Source organism: Camelus dromedarius, chromosome 6 (assembly GCF_036321535.1).
Source record: "Camelus dromedarius isolate mCamDro1 chromosome 6, mCamDro1.pat, whole genome shotgun sequence".
In the NCBI taxonomy this organism is placed as follows: domain Eukaryota; kingdom Metazoa; phylum Chordata; class Mammalia; order Artiodactyla; family Camelidae; genus Camelus; species Camelus dromedarius.
In genome coordinates, this window is record NC_087441.1 from 1229570 (window position 1) to 1247274 (window position 17705).

Here is a 17705-nt window from a genome sequence, read left to right on the forward strand (position 1 = left end):
CAGTAACTGATCTTTGTCAAAGGAGCAAAGATGCTTCAATGGCATAAGGATAATCTTTTCAACAAGTGGTGCTGGAACAACAGGACATCCACGTGCAAAACCAAAAAAGGAATCTAGACACGGACGTCACATGAGGAATACCTGTGGGACGAGCAGATCCCATGCAAATTTTATATTTTTTCTTTTACATTTTCTCATATTCTTTCCTCATTCAGACTTGCTGTCGATGTAACTTTTAGCCAGTTTCATCAGCTTGGAGAAAAAAGTTCAAGGTGGAGGGAAGAACTTCTCCAGCAAGATTACCTCCCAATTCCACTCTCAAAGCTCAGAGTAACCCATGGAGGAAGAAGGTATAAAAAGCATATTTTTGCAAAGCAATAACCTGCTGGGGGCACGAAGACCTCCATGTGAGGCTCTGGTAGTGGCAGCAGCAGCCAGCTGCCCGTCTTCCCTGAAAGGGGTCCCAACTCTGGGTGACAAAGGGGACCTTGGTTGGGCAATAGCGTCTTAGATACAGCACCAAAAGCACGGGCGACAAAAAAAGACAACGTGGCTCCGTCAGAACTAAGCCCTGTGACCCAAAGGGCATCGCGAGCGAAAGGTAATCTACAGATCGGGACAAAATACTCGCAGGTCCCGTGGCTGAGAGGGACCTGCGTCTAGAACGCAGACAGAAGTCCACCAGCTGCGTAACGAAGAGGCAAACGGCCACACGACAAGACGTGCACAGGCTTTGAGCAGACGCGTCTCCAAAGATGACGCGCAGAGGACCAGCGAGCACAGGAAAAGGCTCCGGGCGCCCTCAGTCGTCAGGGAGACGCAGGCACCGCCACAGCGCACCGCCACGGCGCACCCACTGGGACGACCGCCGTCCAAACGGGGAAGGTGGCAAGTGCCGGCAAGGACATGGAGGAATCAGCGCCTCACACGTCGCCAGTGAGGCTGCAAGACGGAACGTCCATTTCGGAAAACAGTTTGTCAGCCCGAAGAATGTTCAACGCAGAGTCACCGTGTGACCCTGCAGTGCTACCCAGGGGGCGTGAGAGCGTGTGTGCTCACGGAGCCCTGCACGGGAAGGCGCGCAGCGGCCGATTCCTGCTCTGAGGAGTGGGGCCACCCAGACGTCCGTCAGCCGACGGAGAGGTGACTCACACGTGGCCCGTGCGCACGACGAACATCACGGAGGCACAGGAAGGGATGAGGCCCTGACACACACCGCTACCCGGGCGATCCTGGTAAACATCGCCCTAAGTGGAAGAAACCAATTGCCAAGGTCCGCACGCTGTCAGACCCCACGTGTCTGAAACGACAGAGCAAGCCCGTCTACGGGGACTGAGGCCGATTCCTGGTTCCCGGGGCTGGGCTGTCCGCAGGGAATGGCCGCTAGTGACCATGGGCTTTGGGGTTAAATGAGGTCATGGAGTGATGACCGTGCTCTAACTCTGTGACTCTGCGGAAACTTCTGAACTGTCCGCTTCAAATGGGTGAGTTAGTATTGTTAAAACGGCCGCACTGCCCAAGGCAGTCTGCAGGTCTAATGTGGCCCCTACCAAACTACCCGGGATAGTTTTCACAGAACTAGAACAAATAACCCTAAAATTTATATGGAATCACAAAAGACCCAGAATTGCTAAAGAAATACTGAAAAAAAAAAAAAAAGAATGAAGCTGGAGGAATAACCCTCCCAGACTCCAGACGACACGACAGAGCTGCCGTCACCAAGACAGCCCGGCACTGGTACGGAAACAGACACATGGACCAGTGGAGCAGAACAGAGGGCCCGGAAACGAACCCACAAACTTCTCGTCAATTACTCTTTGACAAAGGAGGCAGGAGTATGCAATGGAGTAAAGACAGTGGATCCTATTCAGTAGAGCTCTTTTGAGAATACAGAGTGCGGAGTGTGGGTGTGCAGGGGTGGCTGAGAGGCAGCAAGGGTGGGGGCGGCCAGCCTGGGGCCACCAGGGGCCGTGGAAGGGACCTGGGCCTTATGAGATGACCTGGGAAACCACCGGAGAGCTCTGCTCAGAGAGGTGGCTTTGCTTCCTAAGGATCAACGTTAAGGAAGCTGCAGTGGGAGGAAGGACGGAGGCAGAAGCACAGGCAGGGAGACCCCGGAATCTGCAGTAGTGACACAGGCGAGCTTGGTGCCGCGGTGGGGAGTGGGCGGCGGGGACACATGTCGGTGCACAACCTCAGGATGTCCTGGAGGGCTGAGCAGAGGGTGTGAAGGGGAAGGTGGCACTGAGGGAGACCAGTATTTTTGTTGCCTTGGTCTGATACCCAACTGCCTTCAAGAAACTTAGTGCTTTGTTTTACATAAACTTATAATGACCAGAAGGAACTTAAAGATGTCCAAAACCTTGTGGATAACAGTTAACACATGTTGGAAGCAGGACTCAAATTCTCACATAAACAAAAATCACCAGAGAAGTCGCTTCCAGGGCAGAGGCCCCAAAGGGAGTTTTCAATGTTCTGATCGAGGGCGAAACCAGGAACACGCACTTTAATAAGGGCTGCAGGTCTGGTGACGCAAGACATCTGTGTGGTTTTAACCGGCAGCCCAGTGCCCTGGGGGAGGCAAAGGGACCAGCCAGCAAAGGCAGCCCTGCCCCAGGGCGTGAGTGTCAAGCTGGGCACAGGGCACAGCTCACAACCAGTCCCTGCAAAAGGCGGGCACGTCTGTGGGCAGCACGAACACACACTCACCCACACGTGGGTGTGAGGCCACGCAAATGGCGCGCGAGAACAGAGAAGCTAGCCAGTGAGACCTAACACAGGGCCATCGCACAGCAAAGCCCGATCATATTCGCTATTGTCCTAAAGCCAGACACAGCCCAGTCAGCCCCTGGCCCGCCGAGTCTCCAGCATCCCCGCACAGCCAGGGAGGGCGGAGCAGAGGGACCAGCATCCCGCAGCGGCGCGGACGAGAGAGGCGGCAGCAGGTCCAAGTCCAGGCGGGGCTGTCAGGAGGGGTCTGTCCCTCCGTGTGATCTGTCCCCTCCTGAACTGGATCCACAGACTGAGGCCGGAGAGCCACAGAGAGATGGTGCTTGGGTCCCAGCACAGCCAGGAGCACCAGGGCTCACCCGGGATGGTCACCTGAGCAAAATGGTGACCACCTCACCATCCTGTCGACACGGACCTGAGGGTGCATTTCTTCTAACATTTACACCCAGCCCTACTGATAAACCGTGGCACATAATTTACAAACTTATGCACCAATGATCAACGTGCAAATTAACAAGTTTAGGTAAATGCTTGCCCTCTTTTCACACGCCTGGGGCAAGACAGGTGGGTGCAGAGTGACTCACTCTTCTTGTCTTCAGTTATCTAGGTAAGTAGTTCAAGAAAATATTATCTTCTTCCATGTCTTAGTACACAGAACTTGAACATGATTTGAATATTCTGTGTTTTGATGCAGATACTTCATTAAATATGTAACTTAGATGAGATCTTTTTAAGCGACTTCCGCCGCTGCTGTTTCTGAAAGGCAGCAGCCTGGTGTACCCGGGTTTCAGCCAGCAATGCAGCTCTCAGGCAAACACAGAGGCCCACATCCGCCGGTGCCAGTGCTCACCCGAGACAGAGCGTAGGATGCAGGCAAGTTAGAGGAGAGATGAGAACCATAAGGACGAGCAAAGGTAAGGGAAAAGGCTGCATCTTCTTAAAAACACGAGGGTACTTTTCAGATAAAAGCAATTAACACACGCTTCTTTGCACATGGACACTTGGGCACACGCAAACCACACCACTCCCAGGACTGGACGAAAATCCTTAGCAAATGGATTAACATTTTCTAAACTCACCAGCCGCACAGTCAAGTCCGGCAGGTCATTATAACCGGGCACGTGTGATGCTGGCCCAGTGTGGACGGCGAGGATGACAAGACGGCCGTCGGCGGACCGCCCTCCTGCCGCCCTCACGGGTGGAGGCAGGAGTTCTGGTTTAGGTTTAACTGTGCGAGTCTTTTCCAAAGAGACCCTCCGTCGTCTATGAGCCGTCCTCAGCTCTGACTTAGTCTCTGACCCACCCGACGCTCCAGAGCGCTCTGTTCTCTCAGCTTCTGCTCCTACGTCTGACAGCAAGAGACTCGGCATTCAGCTCATGCCGTCAACCAGACCGCGACGGGAGGTGGCTGTGACCTTCACCGCGACCGGCAGGCCTTCCTCGGCCCCAACCCAGTCTCTAGCACCTGAATTCCCCAAAGCGGGTGTCTGGTAGGCCTCGTAGTGAACACACACGCACGCACACACAGACACACACGCGCACGCGCGCACACACACACGAGATTCACAGGAAATGTCTTCTTTTATTTGCAAAGCCCAGGCCTGACCTCGCACGGGAACGGGTGGAAGCTAACCCACTCCCGTTTACCGACCGGACACAGATGCCCCCAGCTGGCTCGGGCTTCCGTGGACAGGCTCCGACTCCCGCGAGGTCGGTCTCATCCCCACCCCTGCAAAGACGAGATGCTGACGGGCACTTAGAGAGGTGGGCTGGGCCGGCAGGGGCGCGTGCGGGGACCCAGCTCAGCCCTGCTCCCTGACCACCCTCCGCGCTTCCCGGAGGCCCGGGGGCTCCAAGCAGCAGCAAGGGTGACTCATGTTAGGATAAAGGCTGCCCTGGCCTCCGGCACTGGGGGAAGGGAGGTGGGCCCAGAGCAGCTCTGTTCACTGTGCTCAGTGCATGCACCCTCCCCCGCTGCCCCGGCCACCACCGCCTCCCCTTGTCCCCTGCGCGCCCTCCCACGTAGCCAAGAGGCCACGGCCTGGTGTGCAGGGCGCGGACCGGAGACTCTGCTGCTTCCGCAAGCCTCACACCTGCGGCCAGGCCACCTGCCCGAGGCTGCTTCTGCCCGATGTCGCCCCCATCACGTCCCTTCTGGAGCCAGCCTCCCTCCCTGGAGGACAGCGCACCAGGGGGAACGGGCAGCACCGCCCAGAGCTCGCAGTAGGTGCGTTCCCGGCGAGGCGGGCTTCCCCACCCGCTGTCAGCAGGAGAGACAGACGCCCCGGCAAACCCGGACCAACCGCCACACGAGGTCCGCGGCTCCAGAAGTGGACATGTGTCGGGCCCGCAGCGGGGCAGCAGGGCGTCTGGAACCACGGATGTCGGCTACACCCCCGGCTCGGCCACTTCGAGATTCTGAAAAGTGTGCTCGTCCACAGGACGGGAAGGGCTCGGCTCTGCTGTGCACGGGAACACTCGGCCCCCTGCCCGGTGCGCTGCAAGCCTCCTGTAAACCCTGTAAACCGCAGCTACGGTTCTACAGAGGCCACGGCTTAGCATCAGGCCTCGTTAATTCCACGACGGATTAAACCTCATGTATCCTGAGAGAATAAAGCAAGGCGAATGCCCCTGAGTTTTCACACAGTGAGCGTACGAAGGCCTGTGTGCGTCCACGGCTGGTGTGTATCTTCAACCAGCTTGGCTGTAATCTGCTTGCTTCCATTGCTGTTTGTCTGTTGAAATGTTGCATCTTGATTCTTTAACCAGAGTCTGAATACTGAAATCCCCCTTTTATAACTAGGAAACTTGGATAAATTGTCACGTACATTTTTAGATAAATCAATATTTGTAAATAATACACTTTGACAGTTCACATTTAAAAGGAGCTATTTGATCTATTTCAATATTTTAACCTTTTCAAATGACCAGCACTTCATAAGCTAAGAATCTAGCTGGTATCTTGATGTTTTGTGGTGCAACAGAAAGGGGCCTGGGGAAGTAGTGTTTTAAACTTAGACATGAAGAAAGAAAACAGACTGTGTTATTTGCTCCCAGGGGATGCAATTTACCAAGATTTAAAGCAGAATCAAAAGATAATCATCATTTGGCAGTAACTCTAATATGTGCAATAAAACAAAAATTATCAACCTTGAATAAAGCAGGAAGATGTTTCCACCAAGGGGGCCCATGAGACTGTGGTGCATCCGAGACACAGAACATCCTTGGACGTAAACCAGAGCCATTTTTAATGGCTTAGGGAGAAAGGAGTATTTTTCTCCCAAGTGGGAGGAGGGTCTCAGACTCGGCAAAACTGGGGCCTCTGTGTCCTCCAGCTCACATGCAAAACTGAAAACGACAGCAGATGAAAAGATCACTAAAACCAGGGGCTCACACGTCAGAGCCAGCAGAGCAGCCTGTGTGCAGCCTGGTCTGTGGCTGGACGCGCTGCCCTGGAGCTCAGGGCGCTCGCCTCTGCAGGGCTTTGAGGGGTCACCTCCCTGGCCCGAGCCCAGCTTTCGGAAGAGCCACAGGCAGAGAGCGAAAGCCGACAGCCCCCTCGCCAACCTCGGGCCTGCACTAAATAACGAGACAAGTCCCCTCTCTGCCTCTGGGAAGCCACGTGCCCACCTGAAGCCACAGGTGCCCCCCGGCCAGGCCGGCCCACGCCCCAGTGGGGACAGTGCGCTGAGCGGGGTGGGGAGGAGACGCCGCAGCCATGCCGGACTGCGGGCTCCTGAGGCCAAGCAAATGAAGGTTCCCCAGCACCAAGGCTGCTGTCAGCAAGGGCGCTCCCGGGGGGGGGGGGGGGCGCTTCAAAGGGACAGTCAGAGCTGCATTCGCAGAGGCAGCCATCAGGACGTGCGGCAGGACACGAAGAAAAGCCACGCTGCGCCCCCTCCCCAGAGCTGGCCAGAGACGCCCATGCGGGACCCACGCTGCGCGCCGTTAGCACTGCCTTGTCCCCGCAAAGCGCCGTGGGCCCCGGCGCACTGGGGCATCCACACGGGGCAGGAAGCCCCACTCCACCAAGAAGCCATTTGTTAAAATGAACTATGAGAAGCAGAGCACCCTCGGTTCCCTCCTGCTCGAGAAGATCGGCAGAGGCCGCCCCGCCCTGGGCAGGCCCCATGCTGCCGAGGGTCCCCTCAGTCCTGCCAGGAGAGCCTGCCGCAGGGTGGGGGACCCTCCTTCACCCGAAGTCAGCTAATCTAAATGGCACCCTGTCACCCTCGTCTACAAAACACCGCCACAGAATCACCTGTGTCTGACCAGGAGCCTGGGCACCAGGGCCTGGCCCCGCAGACACGAGGTCACCCCCATGCTGGCCTCCGGGAGCTGCTGGGTGGGACGTAACACGGCTCGTGAGGAGCAAGCAGAAGAAACAGGCTGCACAGGGCCTCTGTCCCGTCTCCAGAGGTGACAGACACCTCACTGGAATGCCGCCAGCCTCCACTCAACCCTCTGCCCCAGGGGTTTGGGGTGCCCGTCCGGGCTCTGCATGCGGGATCAGTCACAAGGGCAGGTCTAAACGTGCAAAACAGTGTGGGGGGGTACGGCTCAGTGGTGGGGCCCCTGCTCAACACACGCCAAGGTCCAGGGTTCAATCCCCAGACCCTCCGTTAAATGTATAAATAAATAGCAAAGTCTGGCCAGATTAATGAAGGAAACAAAGTGTAAAACAGAGGCAGGGGAGGACGGATGAGGGGGGCTGGGCGTATGCGCAGAGGCAGGGCGTCGGGGGTCAGCCTGGAGGGGGCCTCTGTGCACCGCGAGCTGGGGTCTAAGGAGCCCCGGGGTGACCGAGAATTGAGGATAGTTAAAAAGCAAGGTGCGCCCGTCCAGGAGCAGGGAGAGGACATGAGCATGCGGGCAAGGCGGGACCAGGTCTGCTCTGGGAAGAGCCCGAGGACGGGGCAGGAATTCTCGTGGAGGAAACGAGACAGGAGGCGGGAGAGGCCATCAGGCCGGATGACGCGGCTGTAAAGAGCGTCCGGACCCGGTGTTCGGCAGCAGGCCCCTGTGGGAAACACCCCTTCTGTCCCCACCCCAGCTTTCCTGGCCCCGTCCGCTCGGTGTGGTAAAGGGCTTGAACTAAAGGTCTGACTGCTGCCCACTCTGGGCGCGGTGCACGTGCCTTTTAACAGGGGCCCCATGTGTGCTGCTGGGCACACACAGTGACACCGGGACCCCCGCGTCCCAGTGGAGCTGGAGCAGCACCGCGGGCGGAGGAGCCGCCCTCTCTCTGCTGGACGTAGAGCAGCCGCGAGCCTGGCTCGGGTGGCTCAGGCGGATTCCCGTCCTCGCCTCGGGGTCCCGCACGTGTCCCCTGGGCCGAGCCGCAACGCTTCCCTCCCCCACGAACTGGCGGAAAGGACCGCGCCGGCCCCACGGGCCTGATGTGAGGGTCACGGAGGACGGGGCAGCCGTGCACCCCTGGGAGGAGCGCACGCAGCTGGGACCAAGCACGGGAAACGCCAGCGCCTCTGGTCTTTATCGCTGCCCTCCCAGCTGGCAGAACAACCACACTCTCTTCTTTAACACTCCGGTTCAAAGCAAATCAGGTAGAAACCTGGACAGTAATGTGCCACAGGGGAAGAGTATTCATTTAACAAACGTGTATAAATTAATTTCATGCAATTAAAAACCAATGTCACAAAACTTCTTCCCTGATAAAATTTTGTAATTGATTTTTGTAACTTCTATGAATAGAATGAAAAAATTGAACACAATAATTGAACCGTCATTCAAGACCATAGAGAAATAAACTGACTCAATTATAAACTGATAGAAACAACGGAGCGATGCGTTCGTAAGGAAAAGGCAGCCTCAGGTTTTGCTCATTCAGTGAGTATCCAGTCTCATAATGACGGTGATGCTTTCTCTGGTTCATGAACCAGCAGAAGCACGCTTTATTTATATTTATACTGGATTTCAGTCAACAGAAGTCCAACAGGAAACCGTCAGGACACTCAGATCACTGTTTCGCTTATCCGGGTCTGTTTGTTTTTGGCTTCACTGAGTTTGTTTTAGACAAAACGGCAACGGCATCGTGAAAGTGTCCACGGGACACGGTAAGCAAACCCGCGTTCACTGAGTGCCTGTCGCAGGTAGATTTTCAGACTCAGAGTACTTTGTTTTCCTTTGTAAGAAGGTCACTTCTTAGAACTACTGTCACTCGTGGGGAGGGTGCAGCTCAAATGGTAGAGCGCAGGCTTAGCGTGCTTGAGGTCCTGGGTTCAGTCCCAAATAAGTAAATCTAACTACCTCCCAAAGAACTTTAAAAAAAAAAAAAACCGCCATCGCTTTATGCTCTCGAGCGTATTTGCGCACATCCGCGTGGCATCCTGCACCACGCACAGCAATCATGTTCTCCGTGTCTGGTAACATAAGTAATATTATGTTATTTTAGTACAAACGCTGGGGCTTGGGGTTCATACTGTGAACTGACGTGAAGACACACCAGGAAAAACAAAAGCAACACAGGCTCAGTTCGGTTTCTTCTATGAAGAAATGACAAAGAGCACCCAAAACAAGGCAAATTTTTAAAAACACAGAATCACAAACAAAGCACAAATTATTTATCTTCTGTTAAATAAATGCGCCTACTTCTGCCAAAGAAGAGTATCTTTTAAAACATGTAAAATAAATACAAAGGGAGCTCCCTCGACACTGAAATCTCCGCGGCCACGGTGGTCGTTACGTGAAACCTGAGTGTTCGCCGTTACAGCACCAGACTTAATAAAGCAAGTTCTGCGTGTAACATCTTAAAACGCCAACCAGGTCCAGCCTTCTTCGGACCCTCAGAAAGAGCAAGTGTCTGGACATCACAGAGACAAGACCTGGGCGTCCCGCGCCTCGCGTCTGCGAACCAGCGCGGTGCCGTCTTTCTGTGTTCTCCTCGCTTAGGCGGATCTGAATCAAACTACAGTGGAGGGTACTTGTGTAAACTGGAATTTCCTGAAACGCTATTTTCAGTCCCACTAAATACTGAAAGTCCGCGCTGCTTTTATTAGTTAATTAGAACTGACAGGTCACTTAAGGCCTAGAAACCTGGTAACAGTAAGAGACGGGTGAAACACGAACGCACTTGTTCTATGAGATCACACGGAACGAACTCTATCAAATCCTGAATAGCTTCCTACTGACAATTAAATTTGCTTTTTTTTTTTTTAAAGCACATTTCCAGTGACATTTTTACGGTAATTTTGTATTTCTGTCTCAAATTAAATGTAGGCCCCACCACATGGATTCTCCCATGGGAAGATCGCAAGGTCCACCTGAAAATCTGAAACAGTCGGCGTCTGAATCAATTCCCCACGCACTACGGCGCAGAGGCAAACAAATGAGTTTTGGAAATGCGGTGACAAGATGGAACAAAACTAACCCCGTTTCTAAAGATCAGGAGAGAGGCACTCAGGTTAACATCTTCACGCAATTGCAAAACGTATCCGTTATGGTCTCCTCGAGGAAGCAAACGCTACAGATCCCATACTGCGGGTCACGTTCCTGCTGCGTGAGCACGTGAGTCAGACCCTCGGGTTTTGCTGTTTCTCGTCTCAGCCCCAGGGGAGGCAGCCCAGAAAGCAGAGGCATGGTTTGGGGCGGCACCAAGGAGAAGGGGCAGGTAGGACCCTGGGGTGGGAGCAGTGACAAGGCGCGTGGCGGGGTCGGAGCCCCGTGCGGAGGGGCTTGGGCCCCTCCGCCCTCCCGCTGCACCTGCGGGGGGCCACGCCTCACGGGGCATCTAAGTGGCCCCCCCACAGTCTGCCCTGGGGCTTCCAGGGAGCCGGTAAGGTACCCAGAGCAGGGCACTTCCATCAGGAGCCGTCGTGAGGGCAGTGATGGGGAGGACAGTGACGAGGCAATCGGGCGACTCGTCGACACCGGAACGGTGGCAAACTGTTGGGACTTGTATTAAACATGCGCTTGGAAAGAAAACCCACCAGCACCGGCAGCAAAGACCTGAGGGGGCAGGTTTTCCCTCGAGGCCAGTCCTAGAAACGTCTGCGCCGGGCCTGAGCTCCCCTCGGCCAAACGCCTAAGCCTGGAAGGACCGCCACGTGCCAGTGAGAACTGACGGAAAGCTGCACTCGAAAAGGCCGCGGACGCGCCGTGCAGGTAGCGGGGAGCGTGAGCCAGCGCTGCAGAAAGCATCGGCTTCCATGAACGGGGTGAAAGCCGCTCGCCCGACCGGCAGCGACCCATCTCCCGTCCACACGAGGTGGCGACTGCCCGCGTAAAAGGCAGAAGTTCTGTCCGACACTGGCGTGTTGCAAATGCAACCCATAGGTTCACGGATTTCGAACCAAATTAGCAAGTGTTGTGACGTCCCCGAAATCACGTCAAAAGCAAAGACTTCCTGCCAAGCACCCCCCTCTGTATCTAACACTGCAGTCTGCTCGGCGTCTGCAGAGGGACCTCTCAAATTACCTAGCGAGTTTAATAGAATACCCAAATTTGAACTATATTTTGGTGGTCAAGCCACAGAATTACTCGCATGGCTCCTTGGTAACCAGGGAAAAAGATGTGCTTCGCCCGTAACTTCCACAAGCCCCTCCAGGTCTGTGAACTCCATCACACGAGGCCCCTTTTTACCTGAATTCTTATTGGTTTTGTTCTGTCGACTTTTAACTTGTTCAGTCCAAAGTGTGGGGTAACGCGATGCAATATCTAATAAAGCAAAATAAAACAAAAATTATTGTAATTCATCGTGAAAGCTAAGTAAAGATTTCACCTCTCAAGTAAAGAATTCAGCAGGCATTCTGAAAGTCAAAACACTCAACATAATAAATATATACAGTACATTTTAAAAGAAACAGGAAAATGATTATGTGTGTGAGACAAAAGGAAATGACAGTACACAGTACAAAAGTTTTTAGCATGTATTTTTCTTCCTTTCTTCATCTAAAAGTGTAAATAAAAGTGATATAAACCAGACAGGCTCCACTGGGAAGAAACAGGTTTTGGCCAAAAGCCCAAAGTCCAGGAAGATATCCCTGCTCGGTGAAGATGTCGTTCCTTTAATGTGCGGGGTGTGCGCTCGGCTGCAGGATTCTATACGAAGTGCAACGTGTAAAATGTAACTTTGCCTTAAACGTTCTAGGAGCACATTTATTTCGGTAATATTGTTTAACAAATACGGTTGAAAATTCACGGTGTGGGTCGTACACCACGTGCCCCAGAGCCACACGGAGGCAGACTGGCTGGGTAGGACACGCCTCTGTCATCTGCCACGTTATGACCTCCGTGTTCCGCCAGTGGAGTGGTGTTCCGAGGACTCCGTGAGCCCACGTAACCGAGTGCGTGGCATTTGGTGCCGCACACAAGTCAGTTGTTGTCACTATCATTTGCAAACCACAGTGTAAGCCTACCTTTCTATCTTTGATTTATTAGGTGTGTTCCTCACACTCTGTCTTCAAACCCCGATCCCTTTGGACCTGAGAACGTGTGAGACAGGGGCCAACACCCACGACGATGTATCAAAGCTGAGTCACCCCTGTCATGAGCACAGAGTTCCGCGGGACTTAGAAGCATCTTTACACGTGTGCCCTCGTGAAGCTGGCCTCACGCGCCAAGCGCTGGTGACCACACGACGCAGGGTGAGCAGGGAAATGGCATGTTTTGGTGCCCTTTTCCTTTCTGTATTTTTTCACTGAAGTATAGTCAGCTTACAACGTTGTGTCAAAATCTGGTGCCCAGCACAGTGCTTCAGTCACCCATGAACACACACATACTCATTTTCATGTTCTTTTTCACCATAAGTAACTACAAGATACTGAGTACAGTTCCCTGCGCTCTACAGTAGAAACTTGCTGTTTATCTATTTTATTTACAGTAGTTAGTATAGTATCTGCAAATCCTGAACTCCCAATCTATCCCTTCCCACCCCCTTCCCCTTGTACCCTTTTGAAATATCTATTTCATATCATTCGACTGATAAAATTTCAACTCAGAGACTTAGACTTAAAGAAAGGCCCTTTTCTCCCCTGAGTTTTCTGTTGCTCTTTTTCCCCTCTTCTTACTTTTGACTTAAAGAAAAGCACCGTGCCCACACTCTCCACGCCGTCAGGAGAGACGGGGGCTCCAGAAAGCTGGGAAGGGCCGAAAGCAGCCTGTCCTGCACACAGTCCTGGCGAGATGCCCGCGCCCGGCCCCGCCCCCCCCACCCCCCGACCGTGACCCCAGCCCGCCCCTCCCCAGGCTCACCTTCCTCGTCTCCCTGCGGCTGAGTGTCCAGCACGGGGGCTGAGGCATCATCTGAATTCAGAACGGAAAAGATTTGCAAGGAGACTACAATCACGAGAGTAAGCCGAGTAAGTGCACGCTCGGAGGACGCGCAGGGCCGCAGCGGCCCGCAGACCAGCCCGCCGCCCCCCACTGCACGGCCTGGGAGCGGCGGCCTCAAAACGCCGCCCCAGTGAGGGAGTCGGGGGGACAGCCCAGGGGTGGGGCACGCGCACTAGGCCCTGGGTTCAAGCCCCGGTGCCTCTACTTAAATAAATTAAATTAAATCAAATCAAATGCTGCTGCTCAGGGCTCCCAACAAATCCCATGGGGGAGTGTCAGTGGTGGTGCAACCCGTCGGGGCCGACAGGGCTGGTGTGGGGGGAGGAGCAGTAAAGTGGACCTGGGGGAGGGCGGGGGCAGGAGCCCCCGGTCTCCCCAGTGGAAGGCGCCCTGGGGGTGTCTGACCTCCGGCCTCCTGCGCCCACGTCCGCAGGAGAGGACACGTGAGAGGGCGGGGACAGGGACAAAGGTGTCAGAGGACAGAGGAGGGGTGTGGACACTAGAACCCTGCGCCACGTCCCGTGTTCCACCGCATCGTCTTCAATTAGCTGAAAGCCCCCTTTGGCTCCCTGTAAAGGAGCCCGCGGAGGGTCTGCCCCCGGCACCGGGCCCCACGGGGATGTGGTTACGAGGCCCGCTGTAAAGCCCCCAGGACCCCCCTAGCGTTTTCACCCAGGCTTACTCATTCTGTTACATAATAATTTCAGGATCAGAACACAATAAACGGGCAGGAATAAGGGGCAGCTATGTTTAACCTCATCAGCTGTGCCCCATTCCCGCCCCCACCCCCAGCCAGCGGAGGAATAAAAATGAAGTTTCCCGTATGCTCTTTCCAGGGGAAAGCCGAAAAAAAGTTTTTAAAAATCTTTAACATTTAACCATCTCTCGAAAAAAGCTTCCCATCTGTCAAAACACTGACAAAATGTAGCATCGTTTCTTTGCAGTGCTCAAGGCTAACAATGATGCTAAGAGCACTTCTCTGGTGGATTATTGTGTACCCTTCTTCCAAGAATGAAAATGGGGAACATATTTAACATATTTGAAGCAGAACAGACTGAGAAAAAGTCTTTGCATATTTAAAAGTCCCCTGGAATGACAGCCACCAAGCACATGATTGATGCTGTACATTTTTGCTGAGGCTTGAACGGGTCACTACTAGGGGGCCACCAGCCCGACCACTGGGGCCCCGCCAGCCTGAGTTCTCAGCAGAGCTCACCCTGGCGAGAGGCGAGCGGGCGTCCTAGAGGGCGGGTGAGGAGCGACCGCCCCCATGCCCCTACCCGCCATCCCTGGTTCCTGCCTCTGGCCCTCCGCCCGCAGGACCCCTCACCCCGCCTGTGCTCCGGCCCCTTGAGTGCGGGTCCCCGCGTGACAAGCCTGCCAACACCTGCAGAGCTCAGCCTCCAGAAAGCGACGGGGCGTGGAGAACTCGCCCCTCCCTCCCCCGAGGGCTTGTCCCGCCCGTAAGCGGCTTTGTTACTTTAGTTCAGGCAGTTCCTCTGCTGTGCGTGTCTGTGGACCAGGGGCTCAGTAGGAGGAACGTGGTCTTTCCTTAAATCCATTTCTGAGCCCACGTGCCAATTCCCCAGGGATTTAAAAAAAAATTTACAGCAGATTTGACACGTATCAGCACGAACAGGACCAGGATGCCCCCCATCCCCTGCTCAGTTTCTAATCACGAACATCGCATGTCCTCTCCTCTGAGGGTGCCAGTGCGCCCAGCCCGCATCTCAGAGACTCTGATCCCAGCGTTCTGTGCAATGAATGCATTACCTCCAAACGCAAACGGTCTCCCAGCCTGGGTCTGACCCCTCACCTGCAGGATGGGCCCTTGTCCCTGGCCAGGAGGCTCTCTGTTCCACATTACACCTGTCCCCACTCTCACGCCCCCCTCTCTACAACACCCCCTCCTCCACGAGCCCTCCCCGAGTGCAGTCCACACTGGTCAGCATTTACCCTCCCCGAGTGCCGTCCACGCTGGCCGGCATTTACTCGGGGGCCAATATATGCCGGTCCCGTGGATTTATCTTAAAGTTACAGACTCTACAATCTTTTCAGGGAAGGGACGGTGCCCACCGTAGTTTCAATACACACTTAAGAGAGCGGGGTTGGATAAAACTCGGGTCTATTCGACTGTACGTCACTTTTCCTTATTACTGGTCTACATACGACAGCCCGCACCAGAAAAAAGTGCCTAAGGTTTTGTACAGTCTTTTTATTTCATCTTACAAAAGGATTCTGACTTCGCAGGTTGCTGTGAGATAAAAGAAACTGTGCAGCTGGGACTAAGGGGCGGTGGCTGAGGAACGGGCGAGGACAGCGGGGCCCCCTGGGACCTGGCAAACTAGCAGCCACCGGCAAGGCGCCCGGGGCCAGGGCGATTGCAGAAGGAACCGTCCCTGCTCCGTCTGGCTCGCGTTGGTGCTGGTCCCAGAAGGAGTGCCTGTCCCAGGTGGAAATGGGCCTCTTTCTTATGAGGAGCCAGTGACGTGTCTGGATCTTGTGCTTAGAGTCCCGTGTGGAGCCAAAGTCATCCCCCGCGCCCCCCGTGCGGATGTGGACGTGGGCGGTGCTACCGTCGCCCAAAGGTGGCCCCACACAAGCCGAGTCTGGGAGGCGACCCGCACACCAGTATCTCTTCCAGCCGGTGCAGCCGGCACCCACAAGATCCCTGGCCACCTTAGGGCTGCAGAGACGTTCGCTGAACCAGCGAGTAATTAGCACAAGGGCTCCCACCTCCATCACTAGTAAAAGCTGACATTTTAACTTGAGAAGTTATTTTTAGGCCTGGATTGGACTCACTGTAATAAAATAGCAAGAAATTAATTTTAAGATAGTTACCTGTTTTCCCCGTGCCTTCCCGTTGGGGTAACTTCTCATTTACAGAACCTGAAAGGGGAAGATAAGGGGTAAAATGATTGGCTCTCAGGTGTCATCAGTAATTGTCACACGGATATAAATCAACTATACACGCTAAAAAAATTTTAAATTTTTAAAATCCATCCCCCCCAAAAAAAGAAATCTTTAGTTAGCAGGTGAACACTATATATGAATAAAAACAACACAAATTTTGACACAGGAGTTTGTTCCATTGGGAGGAATTCACGGTGCTTTGTCTAGATAAAAAACACAAGGTACCTAGTACCCCAAGGCGACACTGTCATCCGAAACCACAAGGAAACGTAAGATTATCTCCTCCCTCTGTGGTCACCTGGCTTGTCATGAACATAAGACCCTTTAGGGGACAAAATATTGCAGTTTCTTCACCCAAAAAAAGTCATAATAACCTTTTTAACATTCATCACTATGGGGGGCAGTACAGTGAATTAGATTTTAAAAACTTTAAAAAATAATAAAAGATATGCAACTAAAAATAAATAAAAACCCTCGTTTCAGCTGAATTGTGACTTATGGAAAATGGAGGAACCACTTGTAAGGGGAGAACAGCGAATACACTAAAGGTAGCCAAGCGATTTGCGACACAGTCTTAACAGCTGCACTGACAGTTCTGTACAACAAGCAGGAGTACTGTTCCTCCTTCCCCTTCAGGCTGCAACGGCTTTGGGCACACTTCTTCCCCATCATCACTGCACCCATGCAAAAGAGGAAGCGGATTCTGTTCCACGTTAATTTGGAGCTCGTCTGCCGGTCCAGTCCAGGATCTCCCACTCAGGAGTCTCTCAGAATTCCCGTAACTGTGTGCCAGGCAGGACTCCGCAGCAAAAACATCTCAAGAAATAAAACTTGAAGTTCATGGCTTGCTTTTTTTCAGTTGGGAATATGGCATCGAAACAGACCCGCGCTGATACAAAGATGTACACTTTATGACATCTGGAGGCTGTTTATCTTGTCCTGGAAATACTGGCGGTGCTGCAGGACACGGTGCCGACCTCTGGAAGGCCGGGCTCTGCAGGGACGGTCCCACGGTGTCTGCTTCCCTCCCCGGAGGAGACAGCCCCGCTCCCGGCTGCTCGTCTGAAACAAGTGAGCCGCATGCATTTGGAAATGCACTTTGGTCGGCGGATAAAAACGACCCTGATGCTCCTGGTTCAGCTGTCCACGTGACGTGGGTGGTGCTCACCAAAGGGGCCATCGGTTGTGGCCCGGCTGCTGCTGGGATGATTCAGTGACGTGCAACCTGCTCCCAGGGTCAGAAGACGGGGCTTTACTCCGGTGAGAAGCCCCGGGGGACAAGGGGGCAGCCGCGGGGCCTCTGCACAAAGCCTTCAGGACCCTGCTTTTCTTTTCCCTCTCTTTGCACCATCTCTTTACAAATCCAGGTTTCCGAAAGGGCTTCAGGTTCTCAGTCATGAGTTTATTTTTATCCCATGTTTCTGCAGTGAGTCAACAAAATGTTTGCTATTTTGACTGGAAATGACGACATTTAAGCAATATTTCTGAATGCAACTACGCGGGTTTTACTATTCTGAGCTGAATGAGAATAGCCCCAATAGTAATGACACCGCCCCCCCCACCCCCCACTGAGAGAGCCTCTCACATGAATGAAGACCCTATAACCCAGGGCCTGGGGACTCCGGCCGCTGGCTCATGGCCTGAGGGGCCGCCGAGGTCTGGAGAGACATTTAGCAACTGTCTTCCTCCTCCCCCGGGCTCTCTTTCTCCCTCTGAACCAGCCAGTGTTGTGTTTCCTCATCAGATCTGAATTCCATCAGTGTTCACTTACA

The 17705-nt window shown here is 53.8% G+C and overlaps 1 protein-coding gene across 2 annotated transcripts in view; it reads right to left on the reverse strand.

The window, feature by feature from the left end:
* Nucleotides 1-17705, reverse strand: part of SMOC2 (SPARC related modular calcium binding 2) — a 142622-nt gene that overhangs the window by 57812 nt on the left and 67105 nt on the right. The window contains exons 5-7 of one of the 2 annotated variants that reach the window (XM_031455891.2): nucleotides 15862-15909; nucleotides 12940-12990; nucleotides 11329-11403 (exon numbers count right to left, since the gene is read on the reverse strand). In XM_031455891.2, the coding sequence (XP_031311751.2) occupies nucleotides 11329-11403; nucleotides 12940-12990; nucleotides 15862-15909 (174 nt within the window). Of the gene's footprint in view, nucleotides 1-11328; nucleotides 11404-12939; nucleotides 13024-15861; nucleotides 15910-17705 lie in introns of both variants that reach the window. The other variant, XM_064486443.1, reaches the window with a different exon arrangement.